Here is a 21,590-nt window from a genome sequence, read left to right on the forward strand (position 1 = left end):
ACTACAACTTGCTCAAGGCTCAGAAGATCATTAGCATTTTGTAGCAAATTATATTTGGAACCCAGGAATCCCATTACTGGGTATACCCAGAGGAATAGAAATCATCCTACCATAAAGACACATGCACACAAATGTTCACTGCAGCGCTATTCACAACAGCAAAGACATGGAATCAATCTAAATGCCCATCAATGACAGATTGGATAAAGAAAATTTGGTTCATAAGCACCATGGAATACTATGCAGCCATAAAAAAGAATGAGATCATGTATTTTACAGAAATATGGATGGAGCTGGAGGCTATTATCCTTAGCAAACTACCACAGGAACAGAAAAACAAATACCACATGTTCTTACTTACAAGTGGGAGCTAAATGATGAGAATTCATGGACACAAAGAAGGTAACAACAGACACTGGGGCCTCCTTGAGGGTGGAGGTTGGAGGAGGGAAAGAAGTAGAAAAAATAACTATTCGGTACTAAGCTTAGCATCTGGATGACAAAGTAATCTGTACAACGAACCTCTGTGACATGAGTTTGCCTATCTAACAAACCTGCACATATACCCCTGAACCTATAATAAGGGTTAAAAGAAAAAAAAAATGAGAACATTTCCCTAGCGTTAAAAAAAAAACTGGAAAATTCTTTATTCTAATGAAAATATATCTAAGATAGTGCTTTATATTTATGTTCAATATTTTTGTTGAAATTGAACTTCAATTTTTTTTTTTTTTTAGACGGAGTTTCGCTCGTTACCCAGGCTGGAGTGCAATGGTGTGATCTCGGCTCACCGCAACCTCCACCTCCTGGGTTCAGGCAATTCTCCTGCCTCAGCCTCCTGCGTAGCTGGAAATACAGGCACACACCACCATGCCCAGCTAATTTTTTTTATATTTTAGTAGAGACGGGGTTTCACCATGTTGACCAGGATGGTCTCGATCTCTTGACCTCGTGATCCACCCGCCTCGGCCTCCCAAAGTGCTGAGATTACAGGCGTGAGCCACGGTGCCGGGTCGAACTTCAATTATTTAATATAGAACATTTTATGTCTAAGTAACTGGAAACTTAAAAAATAAAAAGATATTTTAATGAAAGTATGTACCTTGTTTTTTAGACATCATACTACTGCATTAACAGATTACAGTGTAAACATAACTTTTACAGGCACTGGGAAATATAAAAATGTATGTGTCTTGCTTTATTGTGATATTTGCTTTATCGCAGTGGCCTGGAACTGCAACCACGGTTCTCCAAAGTAAGCCTATACATATTGTAAAACAACACGTTGTACATGATCAACATACACAATTTTTAGTTGTTAATTAAAAACATAAAAATTAAATATGTATCTTTTCACTTTCCCAGCTCCACCATAAAAATCAACCCCCCTCTAAGTATTAAATGAATCCCCTTCTAAAGGAAATCGATTGAGAATACAAATACCAGTCTTGCAGTAACACCACATTACTCTGGTCAGTAACACACCAGTCTCTGCATATACTGGTGAGGACGACACACCAAAGGAAGAGGGCTCAGCAGCTGGCCACAGGCTCCGAGGTTGAACAGGGAGGAGGGAGGAGTTTGCATTCCGGTGAAGGTGTCGGCTGGCAGCCTTCCAAGCTTGCAGATGTTCACCAACTCCTGTCTTCATCGGGAGCCAGATTTCCTGATGCTTGTTGAGCACCACTTCTTATATTCATATCTGAGTACTAAGGAAATAATATGCATCTAAATGAGTTCTAGAGACTGCCGATAGCTATAATCTCCTACTGATCACAGTCATAATGTTCTGTGCTTGTACTGGGCCCTCGATCTGAAGAGACCAAGATCCAATCCCATCGTTTCCCTATCAGAATAGCCGCAGAATTAAAACAAGCTCTTGTTTCCCATTTTCCAGAGCCAAGGACAAACAGATCTCATCGTTTGGCAATGCCTGGCTTCTGTCCCCTCTGAGTATGGTCCTGAAGTGGGAAGAAGATTCTCACAGCCAAAGAACCAGGAGGAAAAGACAGCTGTGTCTGGCATCTCTGTTCTTCCTAACAGGCTTGCTTTCAAAAAAAAAAAGGCAAGATTTTTTTTCTCTTATTTCTGCAGAATCAGGAAGTTTACTCTAAACCAAGAAACCTTACTGCTGCCACTTAGTAGACACACAAACCAAATAAAACGCAGGTCTAATCTTTAAGAGATCAATAGCCTCAGGCCACGTGTGACACAGCCTTGTCCTGCTGGGTGCACAGTCCAGATGTCCATCCTTGGCTGTCCTACACCTCTCGGGTGGATGCCACAATGTAGGTCCGATCTTTTCCTAGAGCGTCACACCACAGAGTGGGCTAAGTGTGTTAACCTTGATTAGGAGTGCTCTGGGTGGCAGAAGGAAGGTTAAAGAATGTCTGTTCAACTTCAAAAGGAAAAAATGATGCTGGCAGGGTCAAAAATAGACTAGCAGAGGGAGAAGGGATCTCAAAATCACCATGCTAGAGTCTGGATTAACAATTCTGTCCACGGTGCTAATAAGCACAGCCCATTCTCAGCCCAATAACGAGGCCAAGAACTGAAAGTTAACAAAGCTGCAGCTCTGGGGATTCTAACATGACAGGGACAGGCTTTTGAAATAGCCACATCATTAAGTAGAATTTGTTTCAAATCACCTCTAAAGCCTCCAAACACAGGTCTGTTCACTTCCAACTCCCAAAACTGAATCCTAAGAACTAGCATGTCCAGGCTGCCCCAGGAGAATGAGGGTAAAAGCATCAAGACAGAGAGAACTGTATGTGTTAGAACCCTGGGGACCAGTGGGGTCATTAATTATATCAACTGGTGGCTGTGATCTCTAAGTTGGAGATTGTCACAGCATGGGGAGGATCCACCTCCTGAAAAGCCTAGAAAGAGCCTGGGGTTCAGACACAGGACATGGTGAAGCCAGGAGAGTCTGAGCAATGACCAAGGGTTACACCAGGCCCACTCTGGACACCTGCTAGTCCCAAAGTGGCTTATCAAGCAGCACCAGCAAACATACCCCTGACACTGGCAGCCAATCACATATGTAGGCCACACTCACTGCCCCAAGTACATGTATCCAAGTGGCTGCCAGCTACAGCAAGGGGAGCCTTGCAGGAAAGCAGGGGTCCCAAGGAAAAGGGTAAGGGCCGATGTGATCCCACCCATCTGTCCTGCTGATGGTGGAAAGGGATTTCAGAGACCAGAAGCACATATTTGAGCCTTTTCTCCTTTTACCAACCGGCAGCCACATAGCCTTCATCCCCACCAGACATTTCTCTGTCCAAATTCTAGGTGTCCAAAGCGGAGATGGCCTCCCCAGTTCTGAGTCCATCCAGCTCTTAGTTCGAAGAGTATTGGCAAAAACGGGCTCATCTGAAAGCGATGCTTTTGGAACCTATCTGCTCTCCTAGATGTTAAAGTAAACAAACCACTGATGTCACCACCATCCCAACAGACCAGAGAAGACTGGTGTTGGAGGCTTATTAGTGTCCTAGGGCTGCTGTAACAAAGGACCACAAAGCAAGTGGCTCAAACAACAGGTATTGTCTTAGCTCTGGGGGCTGAAATCTGAGATCAAGGTGTGGGCAGGGCTGGATGCTTCTTAAGGTTGGAAAGGAAAATCTGCTCCAGGCCTCTGCCCTATCTCCCGGTAGTTAGCTGGCAATCTTTGGCATTCCTTGGCTGGTAGATGCATCGGCCTACAAGCCAGGTGCCAGCACTCTCTCTCTACGTGTGTCTGTGTCCAAATTTCCCCTTTTTATAAGAACACCCGACATGGCGAGTCAGGGCCCATCCTAGTGAACTCATTTCACCTTTACGATATTAACTTAATATAAGGTATTAACTTAAGATACTCTGAGGCTGGGTGTAGTGGCCCACACCTGTAATCCCAGCACTTTGGGAGGCCGAGACAGGCAGATCACTTGAAATTTGGGAGTTTGAGACCAGCATGGCCAACATGGTGAAACCCTGTCTCTACTAAAAATACAAAAAAACTAACCAGGCATGGTGGTGCATGCTTGTAATCTCAGCTACTCTGGAGGCTGAGGCAGGGGAATAATTTGTACCTGGGAGACGGAGGTTGCAGAGATCTGAGATCATGTAACTGCACTCTAGCCTGGGTGACAGAGCAACACTCTATCTCAAAAAAAAAAAAAAAAACAAAGAGTGCGTAGGAGTTTTCCAGTCAGGGTCATTAGGGAAAAGGCATTCCAATCAAGAAAGCAGAGGGAACAGAGGTATAAAAGCCACAAACATTTGAGGGTAGGGGGTAAAGATGAAAGAGGCACAGAGGGCTGAGGAGGGCTGGAACTCTGTCCTGAGGGTGACACGATCACTGGAAGCCTTGGGCATTATGACCACGATAGAGAGAATGGAGGGGGTAGAATCTGGGGTGGATTTGGAGGGAGGTGGGAGGTGGACATTTAGCATGGCCTCCAAGTGTCTGGTGCGATCCTGGGTTGGGGGATGGAGGGGGCACTCGTGGTGCTCCGAACAGAGGCAGGGAAGAAAGGAGCGGAGCACGCTGACGCAGCAGGGAACAAGATGATGCTGAATAAAGGTCTGGCTTCAACAGTTCCTTCAAAAACCTCATTCTTAGCAACTTCTCTAGTTGGCCACGCCTGACTATACACGGAATGCCAATGTACATGTTCATTTATCTTTTGTTTTGCAAATGCCAATCGGTCATTTCTTGCAAGTGATGGTGAGGGCTTCGGGGTTGCCCTCTCATACAGCCCGAGGGACGCTGTGGAAGGGAGCCCCTCCTCCCAACTGTTTATCCTCCACCCCATAAGGCACACAGCACAGTGAGTTCTCTGCACAAAGGAAGTGCTTGATAAAAGTGGCTGGCTAATGGTTTCCTTTGCTTGTTTTAGCCTCAAGGAAAGGGTAAGCCTCAGGTCCCCTTCACTGTTCATGCTCTTATTAGTCTTCCATCTGATAAGGATCTGGTGAACAATTTTGAAAAGAAAACGAAAGTTTCCAAATGCCATTGCAACACTCCATCTTCCTCCTAAGTGTCAAGAGGGGCACAATATCTGCCTACTCCCTGCATGCTGTTTGCAGCAGTTCCTGAGCATATAGCTAAAGTCAGTGTCTCATACCATTAAACCGCCATGGAATTTACAAACTTTCCCGAAACAGCCTCTGAGGGTCATGCTTCTAGTAACCTGCTGGACAGAGATCTGGCTGGACCTCCTGAGATGCTCTGTTTTAAAAGCTGCTGACTGGACAGGCACGGTGGCTAATGCCTGTAAGCCCAGGCTTTTGGGAGGCCAAGGTGGGTGGATCACCTGAGGTTGGGAGTTCGAGACCACCCTGACCAACATGGAAAAACCCCGACTCTACTAAAAATACAACATTAGCTGGGTGTGGTGGCACATGCCTGTAGTCCCAGCTACTTAGGAGGCTGAGGCTGGAGAATAGTTTGAACTTGGGAGGCAGAGGTTGGGGTGAGCCAAGATCGTGCCTTTGTACTCCAGCCTAGGCAAAAAGAACAAAAACTCCATCTGGGGGAAAAAAAAAAAAAGCTGCTGACTTTTAGCCCTAGCTCTGGAAACAGAGCTAGAGCCAAAAGCCTCTCTAAACAGGAGCTAATTTTAATGCTGGAACACAGAGGGGTGGAGTGACCTCCTCTTCCCTTGGAGAGCCTCTTGGGCAATCCAGAACAACTGCAAGAAGAAGAAAGGCTGCTCAAAAAACCAAAAACTGATTTGGTGCCTGTAATCCCAGCACTTTGGGAGGCTGAGGCAGAGGATCCCTTGAAACTAGGAGTTTGAGACCAGCCTGGGCAACATAGTGAGACACCATCTCTACAAAAAAAATTTTTTTTAAATTAGCCAGGCATAGTGGCACATGCCTACAATCCCAGCTACTTGGGAGGCTGAGGTAGGATTTTTTAAGCCCAGGAGGTTGGAGCTGCAGTGAGCTATGACTGTGCCAGTGTACTCCAGCCTGGGTGACAGAGGAAGACCCTGCCTTAAAGAAAAGTAACAGCTTTGTTGCGTTCTCATGGTCCATAAACGACACAACAGCCAAGCGTGACAGCGTGCACTCTCCTCTCCTTAGTTACACACCCACAGTTCTTGCCATGAAGGGTGCAAAAACTCTACCTTCACAGAACAGAACTTTATGGGTACCTAAAGCATTCAGGTAAAGTTATGTGGTTTCTATTCAAAGCTCACGGAAACAGTCTAAGTATGCTGTGACATGGTTTGGCTGTGTCCCCACCTGAATCTGATCTTGAATGGTAGCTCCCATAATTCCCACGTGTTGTAGGAGGGACCCAGTCAGAGATAATTGAGTCCTGGGGGCAGTTTCCCCCATATTGCTCTCATGGTAGTGAATAAGCCTCATGACATCTGATGGTTTTATAAGAGATTTCTCCTTTTGTTTGGCTCTCATTCTCTCTCGCCTGCCACCATGTAAGACATGCTTTTTGCCTTCTGCCATGATTATGAGGCCTCCCCAGCCACGTGAAACTGTGAGTCCATTAAATCTCTTTTTCTTTGTAAATTACCCAGTCTTGGATTATGTCTTTAACGTCTTTATCAGCAGCATATGAAAACATACGAATACACTAAGGTTAAGACATTATATTTCTTCTCAAATAATATTTCCCCCAGCAGTAATTTTTCCCGACTTCTATAAGACCAGCTGGCTTTCCTGACTTGGTTCTGGAGAACTGTCAACATCATTCAGTTAAGGAATGCTGCTGCTGCTCTTTCTGAAGCACACTGCCAGAGCCGCCCAGGTGAGAAGCCGCACCAGCCAAATTCCGTTCCTGAGAATTTCCTCCATATTCCAGAATGTCAAGCCAGGCCAAGATCTCTGTGATTTTTTACTCCTGGACCATGAATGATCAGGCCTCCCAATGGACAGCACAACATTTGGATTCTAGGTTGGACCAAGGGGGACACAAGTAAGCATGATGCCACAGTCGCAGATTTTAACTAAGCTAAAGCTCCTCTTAGCACAGGCAGAGGGGCCCAATCCTCTACAGCATGAATTAGCATGGGGGAATTGCACAGGAAGGGGGCTTATCTTCACTTGCTTAGTCGCTTTAGAAATCTGCGAGTGTGTCTGGGGTCTCCAGCATCACCCCCAGGTTTGGTAAGAGGTGATTTGGTAGCAGGACTCAGCATACAGCTGTCCCTATGGCTAAGATTTATGACAGTGAAAGAGGATGAAGCACAAACAGCAAGGAGAAGTACCTGGGATGAAGGCCAGAGCACACCAGGTATAGGCTCCCAAGAGTCCTCTTCCAGTGAAGTCACACCGGATGTGCTTAACTCCCCCAGCAAACAGCAGTGGCCACAGTGTGAAGTGTTGTCAACCAGGGAAGCTCAGTAGAAACTCATCCCCCAGGGATCTTATGGTGGGGCTGCTGACGTAGGCAGCCTCTGCCTACCCTGTCTCAAAATTCCAGATGGAAAGCAAGTGTTCAGTATAAATCATACTGTTTGCACAAACAGCTTCAGCACGGCAAGCCCACCTTATCATTTGGGAAAACTGTGTATGGGCGAAGGAAACTGTTTACCGGTTAAGTTGCCAGACACCAGCCAAGGGTCAACTTTGCAAGCAGGCCCTTCTAAGGATAGCAGTCTAGTGCCTGCACAATGAATAAACCAAGACTCTGTAAGGCGTGTAAATCCCAGGCCTCAAGTGCTTTGTGGTTGGTTGTCCTTGTTAAGGTTTCCTACCATGCCTTGACCTTAGAGTAGCCCTTTCCTCTGGGCTGGTCCCACGTGATGCAATGGTGCTCATTCTTTGCACACTCTGGGCAACTCCTGCCGGAGTTTTTAGTGACATCACGGAAATTCTTAGAGTCACAGGGTCCTGAAAGAACATTTGGTTCATTCCCCTCAAGATACAGATGAGGAATGAGAGCTGTGGTGAGGTTTAGTGACTTGCCCAGACTAAGTCCAGCTTTGAAAACCTTCCTTTTCTGCCAGACTCTCCTGGCCCCAAACATGGGAAGGGCTTTGATGTTGACAAGGCATCTATCCACAGCCCTCATCTGTGACCCACAGGGCTGAGAGGAAGAAAACAGATGAGCAACACAGAGGCTGGAGCCCAGGTAGTGGCCTGGCTGTGCAACCAGGTTTGGTGAGGTCAGGGGGGCATCGCCAGCAGTTCAATCACAATGCACAAGGTTGTAGAGAACACAGGCTCAGGGCCAGTCCGTGCTGATCAACACTGGGTCACCTTGAGGTGTCCTGAGACCTCATCAGCAAAGCCCTCCAAGTAGCTCTTGGGCAGGTGGTGGTGTGTGTACCCTAAGGGTCCATCAGTTTGAAACCAGTAGCTTAGGGGAGATGGGCAGCCAAAGGCCAAGCAGCTTGCCTTGGCCCCAGGCAAACGGGGTACACCGTCATCTCAGGGGACAGGAGGGCAAGTCAGCAATTGCAGAAGGTGGCAGCCTGAGCGGTAAGAACCAGGGTTGGGAATGCTCACTACCAAGACACGCTGGAGGCCAGGTTAAGGTCGGCAAACAAATGATCCTGGGGCAAACGCACCACTGGAAGGAGGGCTTCCACTGCATTCACGTGTGTGGTCTGTGTCATGTTTCCTTTGATGAGACCCCCACTCACCACCACAATTTTCCATCGTCATGCAAAAGGGAAGCAGACACGTGGCAATTTGGATTGGATTTAAAAGACTCCAGTTCAGCTCAGCACTATCCTTAATTGAGGAGATAAAAAGCTTCGGCAGGTAGCAGCTATTTTCTAATGCATGGACTGGGAAGCAGAAAAAGTGAATGATCAAAGGAAGACACTCAAGTGGGAGGCAAAGGAAAAAAACTCCTGAGTTCCCTATGTCCCGGATTCTGATCCTTCCTGAGGCTAAGCCACGGCTCTGTCTGGGGCTCCATGAGGTCCAACCAAATACAATGCCTGACCCTAGACTGGATCCTGTTGAGATGGGGAAGATGCTATAGTGGGTCCACTGGAGACGCTGGCATATGGTTGGTGGATTGGATAAAAGCATTGTGTCAATGTTAAACATCACTAAAGTTGATCGTTCTCCTGTGGTTATCTAAGTAAACATCCCAGTTCTTGGGAACTGCATACTTGAAGTGTTTCACACTAATGGATGGACTAATAACGGTCCTTCCTGGCGGTTATCACAAAATGCTGTAAACTGGGTGGCTTGTCAACAGCAGGCTGTTGAGAGTTCTGGAGTTGGGAAGGCTAAGAGCAAGGTGCCCGCAGATTGGGCGTCTGGTGAGGGCTCACTCCCTTCCTGTTTTAGAAGGTGCCTTCTCGCTGTGTCCTCACGGCAACATGCAAATTTTGCGAGAATACAAATTTTACTTTCCAACCAGAACACCCCATATCCTAATCATACCTTGCTCACCCTGCCCGCTTTTGTCCATTCCTCAAGCAGGCTTCTGCGACTTAAAGGCAAAACAGGCCTAACGTTTACCATTAGGATGGGCTGAGCCAAGCATGCAGACTTCACTTCTTTACTCTTTATGGCAAATAAAGCTGGCGGAAACGTTCCAGATGAAAGGAGAGTAAAGAGACGATCGCGCCTCTCCCAAGCTTTGGGGCTGGAGCACACCGTCTAGCTCCTCTGAAGCTTCGTGTTCATTCATTGTAAAACATCCAGTTAGACAGGCCCACCATCGCTTTTCCTGGGATTCCGGGGCCAGGTGTGAAAGGGAATCTGGTGACACATTAACTGGATGTTACGCATCATCCCTGGTGTTTTCAGCAAACGTTGTGAACATTCACATGCTAGAAAAGAAGATAAAACTACTGCCTCGCATCAGTTCAGCCCAGGTTTTGTAAGCAAGTGAGTTTGCACCAACCTATCAAAGAAAGAATTCAATTTTCAGAGGTTCATTTTGTTTTGTTTTTTAAATTCAGAATTGAAGATAAGGGACTGCCTCTATCTCATTGGCTTCTTTGGAAAATTACATCCTGCTTCCAGGTGGATCCAGGTGGATCCAGGTGCAGCATTTTGAAGAATGCCTGTTACCTTCTATGACTACATCACTTGCTGTCTCTGCCTCTCACTGAGCTGAGAGCTCCTTAAAACCCAGAGACACTATCACAGTCACTTTTGTACGCACCGCACTACCTAGAGAAGTACTTCCTGCATAGTGAGGCTTGAATAAATGTTTAATAAATGAATAAATGTGGTTTCGAAGATAATTTCTTTTCAGTATTCAAAACACAATGAATACTTGCAGATTTCCTAGAGGGAACAATTACCAAGTCATTTGAAGATATATAAATCTAAAAATCCAGGTGGTAATGTCCTTATTCCTTTTAATTCACCCTCTTTAAAGCATCCTCAATAACACTACATTCCCATAACTTTAAACAAGCCAGTAAAATTGAGATACTAGCAGTAGTGAGAGAAGCAACTTAGATTTAGTGAAAACTACAATATGCCAAGTATTCTTTAAAGAACTTTATATGTATTAAATTATAACTTGTCAACCATATTTTAAAATTTGTCCCTTTTACTGATATGGAAACAAGACAGGCAAGTTGCCTGAAGACACACAGCTAGTAAGTGGCAGCTGTCAATCCCAGGCCATCAGCCTCCATAACGTGTGATCACATGGCCTCTCACATAAAGGGAACAGAAAACCCCCTTTGCCTTCATTATGGGTTGAATTGTGTCTCCCCAAAAGATGCCACAGTCCTCACCTCCTGTGAATGTGACCTTATTTGGAAACAGAGTTGTTGCAGATGTCATTAGTCAGGATGAAGTCATCAAGATGAACCCTAATCCAGTACGACTGGTGTTCCTACCTGTATAAAGGAAAAATTCAGAGACAGGCATGCACACAGGCAGAACCCCACTGAACATGAAAGCAGAGATGAGTTGATGCATCCTCAGGCCAGGGTGCGTCAAAGACTGCCAGTAGGCAGCAGAAGCCAGCACAGGCCTGGAACAGACTCTCTCACCGCGCTAGAAGGAACCAGCCCTGCCCACACCTTGATACCCCAGCTTCCAGCCTCCAGAACTGAAGAAATGAATTTCTGTTGTTTAAGCCACCCAGATGACGATACTCAGTGATGACAATTCCTGGAAACTAATATGGGCCCATCAAACTGCTAAAAGAAACTGCCTAGAATCAGCAATGCCAATAAATAATCCTGCAGAAGGCATATGCATAACACAATAATCGCACGCTTGTTGGACTGAAGAGCTAAAGATACAGGACACTGATGGGGCTTCTAACTCACTGATATGCCCACAAGTCCTACTTCCTGGGCTTTCAGTAGCTATGTCTAAAAAAGAGAGAGAAAAAGCCAGAAACCCAAAAAACCAAGTGAAGACACATTTCCATGCTACCCGCCTCAGAATGAGCAATGTTATCACTCTTGTCCAGGAGCACACGTTCCCACACTCACACATCAGCCACGAAGCAGACATTTCCCACTATCTGCCCGGCAACCTGCTGATGATACTCTCCACCCTCCCACAGACAGCATATGAGTCAGAGACAGCGGGTGGCAGCTGGGGACTGCTGTCAATGCTTCCCAGTCCTCTTGTGGGCTACAAGATGGAGAGAGGTGACCCCACAAATGGACATCAGAGCAAGAGTTTTATAGAGGGAGGGGAGGATCTTGAGACTCCAGAATATTAGTGTCATTATTAGTGCTATCACTCATAGCAAATCTCTGGTTGTCTTGATATCAAAAACCTCAAACAGACTGTAAAGGCATTTGGATGAGATTTTCTACTATCTGATGCGATCGCTTCTGCTCGAGTTTAGGATTTCATCATCTGAGGTCTCCTGATGTAAATCTCTCTGCACATGTGCCTGACACACCAGGGTTTGACACACACACACACACACACACACACACACACACACACACACACACGCTCCTGTCCCTGCAAGAACATAGCCTCCTGAAAGGTCCCCAAAGCCTGGTGGTGAGTGATACACCCAGAGAGGTACAGGGTGGGTTAGGTTTCTGACCGAACACAAACTGAGTTTTATGCTTGGAGTTAGTTCTTTCAAAAGTCCCTATCACTAAATCACCTTGGTAATTCCAGACACCCACTGGGGATCTTGTTTCCTGAGAGTGAAGCCAACCCTGGGCTCACAGAAACTGTGGAGAATGGTCCCTAGCAGGGTAGCTAACATGAATGGGAAAGCCACCTTGTCACTGGTTTGAACTGAGTTACAGAAATGCCTGGGACATGTACACAGGTTATTCTAAAGAGAAAATCTTATGATATTCACCACCGGTTGACAGTTTGACAGAGGGATGCCTAAAACTGCAGGCAAAGGAGTATCACGAAGTCAACACGGTAGCCCACTAGAACCCCTGCTACTGCCTGTCAGTAGCACCCCACGTGGGCCAACTTTCTGTGTGAAACAAGGAAGCCCATTCAGAGGAGAAATAAATGTTTCAGCCAAATTAAGCAAGACGCCCACAAAAGAGCTATATTAGATCATGACGGGCACAGAAGGTCAACGTGCGCCACAACCTGCCTGTACTTAGGCACTGGAGCACCCACCGGAACTCTGCAACAGGGAGGGGTCTAACGACCCAAAGCATCCTCAACTCCTAGTTGGTCGCAGTTTAACACCAGCCTGGTCAGCCCTCTTGGGACAGCATTGTCCAACAGACAGGATGGGAGTTTACTTGATGCAATCCTCTATCTTGACTGCTGCTTATTCGGACAAGACTGTGGGGCATAATTTTGCTATAGCAGGCCTGGTGGGCTGGGGGTTCTCTCCTCATTGGGCCCAGCTCCGTCATTCCAAGAAAGACATGGGTCTCAGAGGTGGGTTTTAAAATGCAATGGCCCTATCTCCAAGCAAGATCTGAGGGGGTTGAAAGGAAGTGAGGTTTCTAAGAGACTCCTTTATCTTTTTAATGTTTTTAAACATTTTGTCTTTATTTTCCGAGACAGGGTCTGGCTCTGTCACTCTCGGTCTCTGTCACTTCTGCTGGAGTGCAGTGACGTGATCCTGGCTCACTGCAATGTCCACCTCCCGGGCTCAAGCGATCTTCCCACCTCAGCCTCCCAAGTAGCTGGGACTACAGGCATTCACCACCACGCCTGGCTAATTTTTGTATTTTTTGTAGAGACAGGATTTCTCCATGTTGTTCAGTCTAGTCTCAAACTCCTGAGCTCAAGTGATCCACCTACCTTCACCTCCCAAAGTGCTGGCATTATAGGCATGTCACCATGCTCAGCCTCTAGCTTTTTAAAATTTCTCATAAATATTGTTACGACTACAGATACAGGCTTATTCCACTTTCTCTTGTCCATTAAATACAGGTTAATTTTGGAACTACCCATCACTGCCACCTCTAATCCTTTCTAGACTAAAGCAAGAATCTAAATAAATATGTAGACAGACTTGAATGCTCTCTTACTGCAGGTAATTAAATCTGAACAGGTGAGAGGTCCTGACATACAGCCTCCTAGAGCTGCACTGTATAGACTGGACGGCCTGCATGCTGCTCGCCTTGACCCTGCACAGATCTGTCTTGGGAGCCAGGAGGTCAGGCAGCCTCCTGGGAATGAAAAGCTTCGATTCAGACAATCACAGGGACATTACTGAGTAGAATAGAAAGTTCACATGAACTTTTCAAATAAGAACAAGAGACCTCAGAGAGGCTGTGGTGCCCTGCAGGAGGCTTTGAGCTATGTCGCTCCCTAATTCCAGGGCACCTGAGCAAGAAGTCAGGGACAGTTTCAGAGCATTCAGGTGATCTCAGTGGCCCACCTGGGAAAATCAAAGATGGGCTTTTCTCTCATAAACAGGAAGCAAATGGGCAATGCTGCCCACAGCACACAGCTAGCAGATCAGGTCCACATCTGCCCAACATGGAAAGTAAAAACAGACTGCAAGGAGAGCCTAACCTTCCCAGACACACTCTGTCCTGCGGATCCTGAGTCAGACCTTGATAGAAGCAAATGGGCACCTGCCAGGGTTTTGAGAGGTGACCTGGACTGTCTGAAATTTTCCAGAGTCTAAAATGGAGGGATGATGTCTAGAAAGTTCTACAATATCCCAAACTGTGCCCTATAGATAACAGGTACTCAGTAAACGTTTGGGGATGACGAGAAATCGGCCTGACATAAGCAGAGCTAACCAAGGAACTTGGCTCCCACAGCACCAGGAGCACTCAATATTCTGGGGCAGGACCCAGAGTCTTCCTCCAACCCCCAACCCAGGGTCCTCCTGAAGTGGTCCTTAGATACATGTTAAGAGAAACTGATCCTGAGAAGATGTCACACACCCAGGGATGATGGGGCTGGGACTAGAACGTGGTCAGATAATGCCCCACTCAGTGCTGCTTCTCCTGTGCCAGAGCATGACTGATTATTGATAGAGACCGGGTATTTCTCTCTAAGTGCCAACAACCATCTGTAACAAATTTCTGCAGTTGGATGTAATTCAGAGTAAGCAAGTCATCCTCAACGCAGTTCTAAGCTGGTCTCTATGACTAATGTTCTTTGAAAGTGGCTGAAGGCCTGTTCTTGCAAGAAATATGAACTTGGAAGCTTCCACTGGCTTGGCTTGGAGCGCTCTTCATCATTCGCTCGGCTTATTGCAGCAGCAGCCTGCAGCTGAAATCAAGAAGCATTTTCTATCCAGGCAACGGCGTAGGTCCCAGTGCGATGCCTGGAGCTCCAACTGGAGTCGGTGGCTTAAAAGGATTATTTCATTCCTTCTCATCAACCCAGAGTCTCACCTTATTCAAAAGCTCAAGTTTGAACCAATGACAATTAAAATGCAAAAGTATTGTTTCCTCATCCCTTGGCCCTGTTTTTCTCATCCATAATTTTAAACCCTCTTTGTATTATAAAATCTTTTATAAACCATGTCCAAACTCCTTTGAAATGAAGATGTAATCAAAGATGCTCTCCACTGAATTCATCAGGTGATCTTGCAGGGTGGAGAAGTCACACTGACCTTGACTTTACTCCCAGAGCCCTTCCTGTACTCTCTGTGAGATCTTCAACAAATGACCTCAACTCTCTAAGTCCCACTTTCGTCTTCTACAAAGTGGTACTAATGCCCACATTACAGGATTGTTGGGACATTAGAAGGACAAAAATAAGAGGTACAAAAGTGCTTTGTGCAGGTGGTGCTGTCACTAAGGCAGCCAGCAAAAAGACTCAATTTCCCCTTGGGCTAAAAAAAAAAAAAAGTGAGAGGGGGATGAGGAGCATTTGGGGCATGATTTCTTATAAGAAGTGACGATGGAATAGTGAGAGGAGAAGCCTGAGGAACAGCCAGAATGTTAACTGATAGATAATGCCCATGTTTGTTTAACAAAGGCAAGTGGGCAGGAAGAAGAAAGGCACATACAGAAAGGATCCAGAGATTCTGTCCTATCTTGCTGTGGTTTGAATGTTTGTGTCTCCTCCAAAATAGACGTCTTGAAAACTTAATTCCCAATGCAACAGCCTTGGGAGGTGAAGTCTTATGGTGGGCATCAGGGCCACAAGAGCTCTGATGAATGGATTAAAGCTGCTATAAAAAGGGCTTGCAGTGGTACTGGTACCAAAACAGACACGTAGACCAATGGAACAGAATAGAGATCTCAGAAATAAGACCACATGTCTACAACCATTGGATCTTCGACAAACCTGACAAAAACAAGCAATGGGAAAAGGATTCCCTATATTATAAATGGTGCTGGGAAAACTGGCTAGCCATACTCAGGGAACTGAAACTGGACCCCTTCCTTACACCTTATACAAAAATTAACTCAAGATGGATGAAAGACTTAAATATAAAACCCAAAACCATAAAAACCCTAGAAGAAAATCTAGGCAATACCATTTAGTCAGGACATAGGCATGGGCAAAGATTTTATGCTGAAACTACCAAAAGCAATTGCAGCGAAAGCAAAAATTGACAAATGAGATCTAATTAAACTAAAGAGCTTCTGCACAGCAAAAGAAACTATCATCAGAGCAAACAGACAACCTATAGAATGGGAAAAAAATTTTGCAATCTACCCATCTGACAAAGGTTTAATAACCAGAACTTATGAGGAGCTTAAAAAATTTACAAGAAAAAAACAAATGACCCCATTAAAAAGTAGGCAAAGGACATACCCTTCTCAAAAGAGGACATTTATGCAGCCAACAAATATATTAAAAAACAGCTGAACATCATTGATCATTAGAGATATGCAAATCAAAACTACAATGAGATACCATCTCATGCCAGTCAGAAGGGTGATTATTAAAAAGTCAAAAGGCCAGGCATGGTGGCTCACGCCTGCAATCCCAGCACTTTGAGAAGCTGAGGTGGGCAGATCACCTGAAGTCAGGAGTTTGAGATCAGCCTGGTCAACATGGTGAAACCCCATCTCTGGTTTCTACTAAAAATACAAAAATTAACCAGGCATGGTGGTGTGTGCCTATAATTCCAGCTACTCAGGAGGCTGAGGCAGGAGAATCACTTCAACTCAGGAGGCGGAGGTTACAGTGAGCCGAGATTGCACCACTGCACTCCACCTGGGCAACAATATAAGGCTTCATCTCAAAAATAAATAAATAAATTAAAAAGTCAAGAAACAACAGATGCTGGTGAGGCTGTGGAGAAATAGGAACACTTTCACACTGTTGATGGGAAGGTAAATTAGTTCAACCATTGTGGAAAACAGTGTGGCAATTCCGTAAGAATCTAGAACCAGAAATACCATTTGGCACAGCAATCCCATTGCTAGGTATATACCCAAAGGGATAGAAATCATTCTGTTATAAAGATACATGCATTTATTTATTTGTTTGTTTGTTTGTTGGTTTGTTTGTTTGCTATCCACAATAGCAAAGACACAGAATCAACCCAAATGCCCATCAATGATAAAGAAAATGTGGTACATATAGATCATGGAATACTATGCAGCCATAAAAGGATCAATATCATGTCCTGTGCAGAAACATGGATGGAGTAAGAAGGCATTATCCTCAGAAACTAACACAGAAGCAGAAAACTAAACATTGCATGTTCTCACTTATAAGTGGGAACTGAACAATAAGAACACATGGACACAAGGGGGGAAAACACACACCGAGGCCTGTCGGGGCTGCGGGGAGAGGGAAGCATCAGGATAAACAGCTAACACATGCAGGGCTTAATACCTAGGTGGCAGGTTGAGGAGTGCAGCCAAACACCGTGGCACACGTTTACCTATGGAACAAATCTGCACATCCTGCACACGTATCCCAGAACTTAAAATAAAATAAAATGTTTTAAAAAAGGGTTTGCAGGAGTGGGTCCACTCTCTTTCGCTCTTGTACCATGTCAGGACACAGAGTTCCCCAAACTTTGCCATGTGAGGACACCTCAAGAAGGCCCTTAGCAGACACCAGATGCCAGCACCTTGGTCCTGGACTCTCTCACCTTGGTCCCGTCCTCCAGAACTGTGAAAAACACATTTCTGTTTTTTATCAGTTATCTGGCCTGTGCTATTCTGTCACGGCAGCACAAGACTGCCTAAGTCGTATCTTTGTCTGTTGACATGGGTTATGAGTGTGTGTACTGTCTATTTTTAACCTCCCACGCTGACTCCCTGGAAGCCCAGGGTCTACCTCACCACATTTCAAGTCTCCTTCACAGCCCCTGGCGGGGTATCTTGTACATGGTGGGTCTTCAGTAAGTGTGCTGATCTCTTGATCAGGAGCAGCCCTCGGCCCTCTCTGTGGTGTCATTGAGCCAGAGCCGCTAGGGAGAAAGGGGGACACTGGGTTCAAAGGGGAAGGGAGGCATCCACCCTTTACAGACCCAGCACTGGAGCCCATAATATAAAATTTGTTTGTCCTGAAAATCGGGGTCAGAAAAAGCTACTCTGCTCACCTGCAGATGTTTGGTGATTTCACCCCCACACAGACCCTTGCTCCAATGCTATCTGAAACATGCTGGGGCTCCCGAGTCAGCTACCACAGCTGGGATTCCTCCAGTGCAGCCTTGTCACCGTCACTGTGGCCTCTGTCTTCTGAGCCTAAGCCGCCACCCCCTGCTTGTTTTTACATCTACTGTCAGCTCACACCTTCCACCCTCTGCAGCAGGGCGGCACCACTCTGCCCCCACATTGCCTGGTCGCCTCGGTGGCTGTCTGCTGTCAGCTGCTTCTGTGGGTGGTGTGCTGGTGTTTTTCCCTTAAGCTGGTGTGTACCAGGGTTCACTCTCTCCCTCACACAAACTCCTTTCCTCTGACTTCGGAGAGAAAGGAGGCTACTTTGCCATCACCCCACCTCACCCCAGGCTCAGCTCTTGCCAGAAAACACATGAGCCAGGTTCACCTTCCAACAAGAGAGCCAGAGTGTGGAAGACCAGCGTTCCCACCTGTCAGAGCGATGGGCGCCAAGAATGCCACTTGTACCACGTGTACCAAGCCTGGTGCAATGAGTCACCAATGCCCTGGGGCACAGCAGGCCACCTCCAGCTGGTCAGGCCTCAAGTTGAGAGAGGCAGCACAGCAGTGCAACAGCACAAATGCTGGGAGTCAGGCTCTGACACTGCCAGCTCCTAGCTGTGTAACACTGGGCAAGGTCCTTAACCTCTCAGTTTCTCCATCTGCAAATGAGGAGTCACTTCCTCAGACTGTAGCAGTAAGAATGAAGTGAGATGCTTAGCACATGGCAAATACCATACTTTTAATAAAAAGTTTTGCATCGATGTCAAGGGTTGGGGAGGATCTGATACAGCATGCCTTCGATGCTATAGCACTGTTGTTTAAAATGCCCTCATTGTCTCTATACAGAGAGACTAAGAAGGAAACAAGGTCCACACAATCTTTGCTTCGGTCTAATCGGGACGAATACTTTTGTTCCCAATCTGTGGGTGTCATAAATTAGGGTTCTTCCTAGGATTTCTGACCCTATTTGTACCCCACCCACCAGAGCCACAAGGACTTGTCAGAACACCTCAGATCACTTCTGGGCTCAGCACAAATCAATGGGTTGTGAGCCCCACACCCAGTTCATCTTCAGTCCGGTCAACTGTGAGCACCGGGGAGAAGAAACTGCTTTCTGAGAAGTCAAATAAGCCAAGTGAAGCACTCTGCCAAACCCACCTCCTCCAACAAGACTGACTATCATTACTTTTCTTCTTGCTGACAGTGAGGAAGAAATCACCCCTCCCTCATCCTTTCCTGGGCCCCTTCATTTTCCCAGCAGGGTCCTGAGGTCAGTCAAATCATGGGTCTTTTCTAGTTCCAGCTGCTGGAATTTAAACAAATCCCATCCTCCAAACCTCAAAGCCAGAATCACTGGCTTTACAAACATACAACAAAAACAAACCCAACCCAACCCAATGGCTAACCTATGCACCACACTCTCAGTGTCTTCCTTCGGAACATTCCACCTCTCTGCTGAGAGCTTTCTGATCCTTGAGAAGAAAGTGACTGAGAGATAAAGCGAAGCATCTCCTGTTCAGGTTGCAAATGCTGTCCCAGAGCTCAGCAAGTCAGCCAAGACAGGCTGCTAAGATTTCATTAGCCAGAGGGCTGCTCTCCTTTCAAACTGTCAAGGCATACAGGTGAGCAATTAAGCAACTGAAAGGGAAGAAGGACATGGCTTCTTAAAGAGCATTTAAAAATGCAAAGCATGTTATCTGTGACACCACCCAAGGCACTTAATTAACTCCATGCCCAGCTGTAAGCCCAAAGCCTGGCTTTCCAGACCACGGGAATGCAGAGGGTGGGGGCTGGCCACGACTAGGGAGATGATTGAGTCTGGCCTCCCAGTTTATAGATGCTGCACTTGGAAAAGGGGGTCTCACTGCCAATTATCAAGTTAGGGGCAGGCGCAGGGCAGTACCCCAGATCTGTGCCATCCAACGCAGGAGCCACAAATTAATTAAAATGAAAGGCAATTTAAAATCCAGCTCCTCATTCACACTGGCCTCAGTTCACACACTCAGTAGCCACATCAGGCCAGTGGCTACCGTGTTGGATAGAGCAAAACAGAACATTTTCATTGTCTTGGAAACTTCTACAGACGGGACTGCTCCAGATCATAAGCTCTTTCCACGTCATCAGGATGTGGGTCTTTTCTTCACCCACAGTTATCCATCCATTAAGCATTGTGAAATCAGTTCAGTGGGTCACAGCCAGCTTCTCCTCTTCTCGTTAATGAAATGAAGGAAAATATGATAGTATTTCACGTGCCGATGAAAAACAGGTGAGCATCATGTCACAAACCTTATGTTCATTTTTATTTACATTCACACATACATATGTGGGTTATCTATAAATATTTTAATACTGGTATATAATGCTATATATATGATACAGTATATAAAGTATAGAGAGATAAATACACATCCAGCAGGGTCCTAGATTAGTGAAATCATGGGTCTTTTCTGGTTCCATCTGCTGGAATGTAAACAAATCCTATCTGCCAAACCTCGAACTTAATCTCTGGCTTTACAAACAACATACAACAAAAACCATATATATGTATATATATTTTTTCTGACCCTTACAGGAAGAACAAATTTTATATTATGATCCAGTATACTGTGTATATATATATTCCAGGTTGTTTTTGTTCTGTGGTAAGGACAGAAGAGCAGGACCTCACAGGCCCTAGCATGAGCACCGGCTCAGCTGCGGTCTCCCTGACCAGTGCCTTCTGTCCTTACTCACGCTGGGGACACTGGAGCCCGTAATATAAAATTTGTTCTTCCTGTAAGTCATGGTCAGAAAAAGCTACTCTGCTCACCTGCAGACGTCTGGTGGTTTCACCCCCACTCACTTCCCCCCTATCCCAAATGACTCAGATCACAAGAGAGTGAGGCACAGTGTCTGCTCTGCCCTGCCACACACAGGTTTTCCTACAGACCTAATTTTCCATGCACTCTTCCCTGTAAATCCATTTCCTCTGGGCACACAGTCAGGCAACCAGAAGGCTCCAGACACTCATCTGGGCTCCAATGCCCCCAGCACGAGTAAGGGCAGAAGGCAGTGGGCAGGGAGACCACAGCTGAGCCGGCGCTCATGCTAGGGCCTGTGAGGTCCTGCTCTTCTGCCCTACCACAAAACAAAGACTTGCCGGAATATCAACGGTGTCCAGAAATCAATCTTGCTCCCTGACACCATAAGCTCCTCCCTGTCTAGCTATAATTCTATAGTTCTCAGAGGTCAGAAGAAGCTGGAGGACTCTTTTCCTCACTGTGATGGTTAATTTCATGTCAACTTGGCTAAGCTGCAATGGCCAGATGTTGGGTCACACACTTTTCCGGATGCTTTTATGAAAGTAGTTTTTAGATGAGATTAACATTTATACCAGTAGACGCTAAGTAAAGCGGACACCCTGTATGATGTGCTGGGCCTCACCCAATCAGTTGAAAGCTTTACGAGAAACAAGACCAATTTCTTCTGAAGAGGAGGAATTCTTCCAGCAGATTGCTTTGGATTGAACTGCAACATTAACTCTTCTCTGAGTCTCTAGCCCACTGGCCAGGTGTACCCTGCAGGGCTTCCATGCTCTCTTCCTCTCTCTCTCTGTCTCTCTCTCTCTCTCTCTCTCTCTCTGTGTCCTTTTGGTTCTGTTTCTCTGAAGAAACAGAAGTTTCCTTGACTAATACCTTCCTTGTCATTCGAGGCTCTCTCAAATGCTACCTCCTC

General features: G+C 46.0%; 1 protein-coding gene across 4 annotated transcripts in view; it reads right to left on the reverse strand.

Annotated features, from left to right (window-relative positions):
* GFOD1 (Gfo/Idh/MocA-like oxidoreductase domain containing 1) overlaps nucleotides 1–21,590 on the reverse strand; it is a 123,718-nt gene that overhangs the window by 81,302 nt on the left and 20,826 nt on the right. Inside the window, exons 1-2 of one of the 4 annotated variants that reach the window (XM_054254804.2) lie at nucleotides 4,068–17,956; nucleotides 1,444–1,709 (exon numbers count right to left, since the gene is read on the reverse strand). The exons of 2 other annotated variants lie outside the window; for them this stretch is intronic. In XM_054254804.2, coding sequence (XP_054110779.1) covers nucleotides 1,444–1,651 — 208 coding nt within the window. In that variant the 5' untranslated portion in view covers nucleotides 1,652–1,709; nucleotides 4,068–17,956. Of the gene's footprint in view, nucleotides 1–1,443; nucleotides 17,957–21,590 lie in introns of those variants that run through there. One more of the 4 variants, XM_054254803.2, reaches the window with a different exon arrangement.

The sequence above is a fragment of the Callithrix jacchus genome, chromosome 4, assembly GCF_049354715.1.
Source record: "Callithrix jacchus isolate 240 chromosome 4, calJac240_pri, whole genome shotgun sequence".
NCBI classification, from domain to species: Eukaryota; Metazoa; Chordata; class Mammalia; order Primates; family Cebidae; genus Callithrix; species Callithrix jacchus.